Here is a 6,721-nt window from a genome sequence, read left to right as displayed (position 1 = left end):
CAAAAAAAAAAAATTGCATAGTTGATAGTAATACCAGTTTTTAAAATTAGATTTAGTATGACACAGATTTTTGTCTGTGTGTGCAGGGGGCTATGCATGTGTGCACATGTGTATGAAGTATGCTTTTTTGTGCATTCGTGTGTGAAGGCCAGAGGGCACTGTTGTGTCTTCCTCTATTTCTTTACCTTTAAAATGACTTTTACTGACCTCATTGATGACCGTCTCATGCATGTATGAAGTGCAGTCTGATTGCTGTAACCTCGTCTCCGTTTTCTCTGTTCTCCTTCTCCACTGTCACCCCTGCACATCTCCTCACATCCATGGCTTTGTTGTTACTTAGCCAGGGTCTGTACAGCCATGGGTTTGGAACGTCTGCTGGTGCCTGGTGGGCACTCAGTGGGAACAGCTGAAGACAACGACTACCCTTCCTCAGAACCCACCCGTAGACAGCAGTTCAGCAGGAAAGAGGGATAGGCCCATCAGCCCTTCCTGGCCCATGACTGACTGTTGGTATTGTGTAGACCCATTGCAAACAGCCATAGCTGCTATGGGTGCCCTGCCCAGCAGACAGTATTTTCAGCCCTTCTGCCTATCTCCTGCAGTGTTCCCTGAGCAGTATGGAGTGGTATAAATGGCCTACTGAGGACTGAGCAATCAGCCTTCACTTATCCTCAGAACCATGACCAGCCCTGTGTCTGTATTCAATGCTGTTCATTGCAGAGAGGCTTTTCCCAGGAAGGTTGGGGAGCATCTGTCTATGGGTATAAGCTTAAATACTTAGAAGACAGTCTGCTGCCTAGGCTGCCTAAACAGCAGTAGTAATCTGCCCATAGGGCCTAAGACTTTAACCACAGGTTTCTGACTGCATTTATGGTAGTAGGTTTGAATTCCTTTTTGTGGAGCAGGCCTCAAATCCAGTCAGTGAAGGGGTGGTTCTCACCCACACCTCTGCCAACAGCAGTGCCATCACCTCACCCGTGGGCCCATCTTGCCTGGGAGGGTAGTATTATTGAATGTAGAGATTGCAACTAGGTAAGGCAATTGGTGCCTTTTCTTCCACAGGGGCCTGTAGAGCACCTTCTGGCACTACAAAAGCTAGCCAATGGGAAGAGGCTCAGCTCACTTCCAGCTTCATTCTTTATGCCTTGCACTGAAGGTGTGTTCCATGTTATTTCTGAGACAGGGTATCTTACTGATCTAGGACTCAGCATTTTGGCTACACTGGGTGTACAGCAAAGCCCTGAGATCTGCCTGTCTCCACCCCTCCCCATCTCAGTCTGGGATTACAAGCTCATGGTGCCATGGCTGCCTTCTTATTGGCTGCTGGGGACCCAGACCCGGACTCCCAGGCTTCCATAGCAAGTCCTTTATCCACTGGACCATCATCTCCCAAGCTCCGATAGCTCAGGTTTAAAAACACATCTCTCATGCTGCAGTCTCCCTGAGATCCGTGTGCTGCTCTGTGGTTTAGCTGCCATACTTTACTCACCAGCAGTTTATCTTTAGAGGCTCAAAGATAATAGCTCATTATCCGTGATGGGAAGTAGTACCCTTGCCTTTCCTTCTTCATTCCGCAATCACTCCAACAGCCACTGTGAGCCGAGTTTTATAAATAAGGTGGAGAAAGTTGCTGTTTCCTAGGTTGTTTGTTAGAAAACTCGTTATCTACTCCAAAGTGTTTTGTAGAAATTCACTGACTTCTAGTACTTTTTTTTCTTTATTAAGTATAATTTGATTTTCTTTTTTCTTTTGTGTTTTAAGATGTGGTTTCACTATATACCCCGGGCTGGCCTGGAACTCACAGAGACCTGCCTGCTTCTCCCTCTCAAATGCTGGGATTAAGGGTATGCCCCACCATGCCTCGCTAATTAGATTTTCTTTTCCAGGTTTCTGTTAAATTTTGGCACTGTCAGTTTTTACCTTGGATACAATGCAATGCAGGATTTTTTCCCTACCATGTCCATGAAGCCAAACCCTCAGTGTGATGACAGAAACTGCAGGAAGCAACAAGAAGAATACAAGGTATACACAACCAATTGATTGGTTAGGAAGTCTGAGGATCACATTGCAAGGCCAGTAACTTTGAAAAGAAACAGATTCGCAATATAATATAAATGGTTCTGGATTTTTATAGTTTTATAGTTAATTTCTCATACTTCAGAACAACACCCATTCTTGCTTTCGGTAAGGTAAAAATGAATTCTTGTGGAGTGCTGCTGCAGAGAACTGAGAAGAAATCCCGATGTTTGGTGCTGTTTGTTTTCTACAGAAGAAGGCCGCGGCCCTGCCCACACAGGAGGCTGTACCCCAGGAGGAGGAGGAGATAGTCCACGAAGACAACGAGTGGGGTAGGAGCCTTCGTGCCCCGGCCTCACTCTGCTGGGAGGGAGAATAAGACTTCACAAAATTTCAGATAATTCTTAGACTGTTTTCTGCAGGGACGGGGTGGGGGGGGGTTGTAAGAGTATACAGAGATATAAGTGATTCTTAGAGTTTCTTGAGAATGAGCACAGGTCACATTTAATCCTCCAGGTATTGAGCTGGTGTCGGAGGTTTCAGAAGAGGAACTGAAGAACTCTTCAGGTCCCATTCCCACCTTACCTGAAGGAATCACAGTGGCCTACACAGTCCCAAAGAAGGTATTTACCCTGATATGTAAATATCAGAGAAGAGAAAATACGTATCTTCCTTCAGCTTCATCTTACATCGGAAGGCTATTGAGGTGTTTCCTTTCTAGATATTGATGCAGTCAGCCTTGAGGTGCTGAGAAGTACTCTTGTCGCCAAGGAGACAGGCACAGCTCATTGGAAACTGAGAAAGTAGAGTCTTTGAAAAATCCACGGATGTATCCAATATAATAGATTTAGTTTAAATTAAAATATTACTTTCACATCCTGATAATTTTAGCCACAAATCCATGGAAAATTCCTTTGGAAAAGGGTGACAGTGAGCGCCTGTGGCCCTGCACGTAAGCGGCTGCAGCAGGCAACGGTTTGCAGTTGGAGATGCACCTGGGTGTGTAATAAGACCTGGAGGCAGAGGTCATGGATAGGGAGGCGAGAAAGAGAGCAGGCACACAAGTAAACCTACAGAAATACAGACAGAGCAGGGCCTGGGCTCACCAGGCAAAAGATAGACAGCTAGGCAGTCGTTACTGAAAAGTTGCTGAACATTATTAATCATCAGGGCACGCAGATGAAAACAGTGAGGTGCATGCCACTTCAAGGGGAAAGGTCAGTGCTGGCAAGGATGTGCACAGAGGGAGCCGGGGATGTAGCAGTGCACTGCCATCAGGAATGGAAAGCAGTGCCTTTGGTTTGGAAAACAGAATGGTGGAGGCTCCTCAAAAAATTAAAAGAATTACCATATATGTGATGTATGTGAGCCAGTGATCTCATGGGCGGTATGTATCAAAAGTATATATAGCCAAAATGCCCACCGATGAATAAAAGATATACACACACACAATGGAACACTATTGAGCCATAAGAGAATGGGCAACCTGTCACTTGAGAAAAAGACAGATGGAACTAGACGTAACTAAGTAAAATAAGAGTGGCACAGATGGACGGACACATGATCTCACTCGTGTGTTACAGAAGTCGAGAGTGGAGTAGTGCTTCTGGTGAGTAGGGGAGGAGGGAGGAAGGCTGGCCAGCAGCTTGTAGGTTACAGCTTTCTAGGAACATTAAGCTCTGGTGCCTGTCCAGAAGGGTAGCTGCAGGTAGTCACTGTTGTATGTTAGGTAGAAGGAGTGATTTTTGAATGTTCTCATTACAAAGAAATGGTTATCCTGGCAAACATCACACAGTATATACATGTACCATAACTATGGTCTACTATATATAACAGTAATTTTATATTAAAAATGTGCTCAGTAGAAATGTCAAGAATATTGAAATTGCTGCCTCCTGAACAAAATTTTGGTGAGGAATATAAAGAACTGCATTTTCCCTAAATATTTCAAAATGTATTTGTCAGAGAAAATAAGCTTTTTAAACATATTGAGCATGGGTAAAGCAAACTGTTAAGGACACACAGTTTTGTATGGTTCTGTTTTCATTGCATTTCCCCCTTTTGTTGACAGCAAGAGGATTCTGTTTCTGAGGTAACAGTGGAAGATTCTGGTGAAAGCTTGGAAGATCTCATGGCCAAGATGAAGAACATGTAGATCATGGGCTAGCATTTGGTTTATTTTCTGTACTTATTTTATCCCCTTGGTATTAAAATAATTAAAACTAATAAAACTTAGGGCCGCCTTAACTGGCATGTGGATCTTTACTGAGTTATCATGCTGTATGGAACACTAGTGGTTGCTTCTTGCTTCCCTCTACAGCTGAATTGGTAATGCTCCCACAGAAAGGAGAGGAGAGGCTAATCCCATTCCATAATTTCCTTTACAGTAATTAATTCCTTGTCTATGTACTGAGGCCCTGGACTGTAAGTAGTGCAGATGGAGGTTGGGATGTTTAGCCTGGCGGCTGTGGCCAGCAAGTGTCTTGAGTGTCTGAATAGCTTCCTACCAGTTACCCACTACTACTGATATGACCAGGAGTGACTTCACACAGTCAGCCTATAGAATAAAACGTCCCTTCAGATGTTTCTCAGTGAGATATGTCTTCTTCTTTGGCAGTGTGTGAACCTATGAGTTAAATATTTAAGTCAAAGCACAGATAAATGCAAGCTGTCTTTGTGGACAGACAAGTACGTTCAAGAAAAAACATCAATTGTATTCTAATTTTCACAGACCAAAAGGTATTGCCTTCTGGAACAGAAATGCCTGGAGCCACCATGTTACTGAATAACAGGCACAAGTGCCATACATCATATAGACTGTGTACATCATATAGACTGTGTGCATCATAGAGACTGTGTGTGCATCATAGAGACTGTGTGCATCATAGAGACTGTGTGCATCATAGAGACTGTGTGTGCATCATAGAGACTGTGTGCATCATAGAGACTGTGTGTGCATCATAGAGACTACATCATTTGGTCTGTGTACATTAAAGAGACTACATCATAGAGACTACATCATTGAAACAGTGTGCATCATAGAGACTGTGCATCAGAGACTGCATCATAGAAACTGTACACCATAGAGACTATATCATTTAGTCTGTGTACATCAAAGACTACATCATAGAGACTGTACATCATAGAGACTGTGTACATCATAGAGACTATGCATCATAGAGACTGTGTGCATCAGAGACTGCATCATAGAGACTGCATCATAGAGACTGTACATCATAGAGACTACATCAAGAGACTGTGTACATCATAGAGACTATCATAGAGGCTGTACATCATAAAGACTACATCATTAGGCTGTGTATATCATAGAGACTACATCATAGACACTGTGTACATCATAGGGACTGTACATCAAAGGGACTGTATATATCATATAGGCTGCTCCTGAACACTTCAACTTGATTCCCTAAATAGTGAGATGTCAGCAAGGCTTGTTCTGAGTAGTGGGCAAAATGAACTCGAAATTGCCTTTGTAATGAATGACAAGTATTTGTTCCCTGGAAGGGGTTCCATTTCCAACTGTGACCACTTAAATTGTAAACTGATGACTGATGTAAATCATTGATGATTTTTACCTTGAAGATAATTGAATCTGTAAATGTCTAAATTGTGTGTATTGAGAAATGTTAACAAAAGTTAAAAGTATCATTCCTTATTTCTAAAATAAAGTTGTAAAGACCAAGTCTAGGCATCAGTTTAATGTACTAACTTTGAGATTCTAGGATTAAATGTGATTTTTTTCATGTTTATTATGAAGTCAGGAAGAGAGTATGCCTAACTTTGAAACTTAACATTTATATTACCTTGGTAAATTTTTATAAATATTTTCACAGAACTTAGCATATTAGATTGGAGAATAACTTTTCAAATCACTAGACATGTTTTAAATTTTTAAAATGAAATTTATTTTCAGAATATTTAGAAAAAGTGGTCCATGAATTCTCTAAGGTTAACTTGAAATTGTTTAACTTTCAGGTTTGGTTAAGGCACAATACATAGCATAGGATCCACCGTCTTCTACAGATCTGCTCTTTCTGGTTTCTTAGGCTGTACCAGATTCTAACATGTCTCACTTTGCTAATATCTTTCATTAGAAACTGCTGGATTATCATCTCAAAAATAAGTAAAAATAAAATACAGCAGTAGGTAGCACCAATTGATCCCATAAGGCTCACCCCACAGTCTGTAGCCACAGAGACTTAAGGGGTAGCAGGCAGTGGATGAGAATTAACACACTTGAGTTGTCAATTACCACAGAGGTTTGGCCAGATTTGTAAATACTCTGAATCCTAATGAGAAAGGCGAGCAGTCCCAATATCTTCTTAACACCCAGAGTCTAGACGTAGTAAAGCCGTTCATCACTTTGTTTCTTGTTGTTAGTAGAATGGCAATCTGTGGTTCTGCTCAGGTGTTTGTATTTTTTCTCATGAAAATGCTCGCTGACGCCCACACATGTGAGCCAAAAGGAAAAGGCAGTAGCTCTGAGACTATGTCAGAGAAGCTTTGATTGCTTCAGATCACAGTTTCGCTTTTCCTGTTTCCCTTTCTGTAAAGTACTGAGGATAAGTTATAGCAAAACTTGGTTCCTACCAATTGTTTATGAGGGACTGGTCTGAAAATTACCATTGCTGTGGGGTGTATGTTAATGACATGATCTGAGACTCACATCTATGTTAGTGTAATT

General features: G+C 41.9%; 1 protein-coding gene across 2 annotated transcripts in view; it reads left to right on the top strand.

Moving 5' to 3' along the window:
- The window catches only part of Uba5 (ubiquitin like modifier activating enzyme 5), a 17,346-nt gene extending 11,633 nt beyond the window's left edge, over nt 1-5,713 (top strand). Inside the window, exons 9-12 of one of the 2 annotated variants that reach the window (XM_005368458.2) lie at nt 1,887-2,022; nt 2,270-2,348; nt 2,533-2,639; nt 4,088-5,713. In XM_005368458.2, coding sequence (XP_005368515.1) covers nt 1,887-2,022; nt 2,270-2,348; nt 2,533-2,639; nt 4,088-4,171 — 406 coding nt within the window. In that variant the 3' untranslated portion in view covers nt 4,172-5,713. The remainder of the gene's footprint in view (nt 1-1,886; nt 2,023-2,269; nt 2,349-2,532; nt 2,640-4,087) is intronic. The other variant, XM_026789941.1, reaches the window with a different exon arrangement.
- Nucleotides 5,714-6,721: the final 1,008 nt, after the last annotated feature.

This window comes from Microtus ochrogaster, unplaced genomic scaffold (assembly GCF_000317375.1).
Source record: "Microtus ochrogaster isolate Prairie Vole_2 unplaced genomic scaffold, MicOch1.0 UNK33, whole genome shotgun sequence".
In the NCBI taxonomy this organism is placed as follows: Eukaryota; Metazoa; Chordata; class Mammalia; order Rodentia; family Cricetidae; genus Microtus; species Microtus ochrogaster.
The sequence above is the reverse complement of the archived record's forward strand: the minus strand, read 5'-3'. Positions and strand labels throughout refer to the sequence as shown.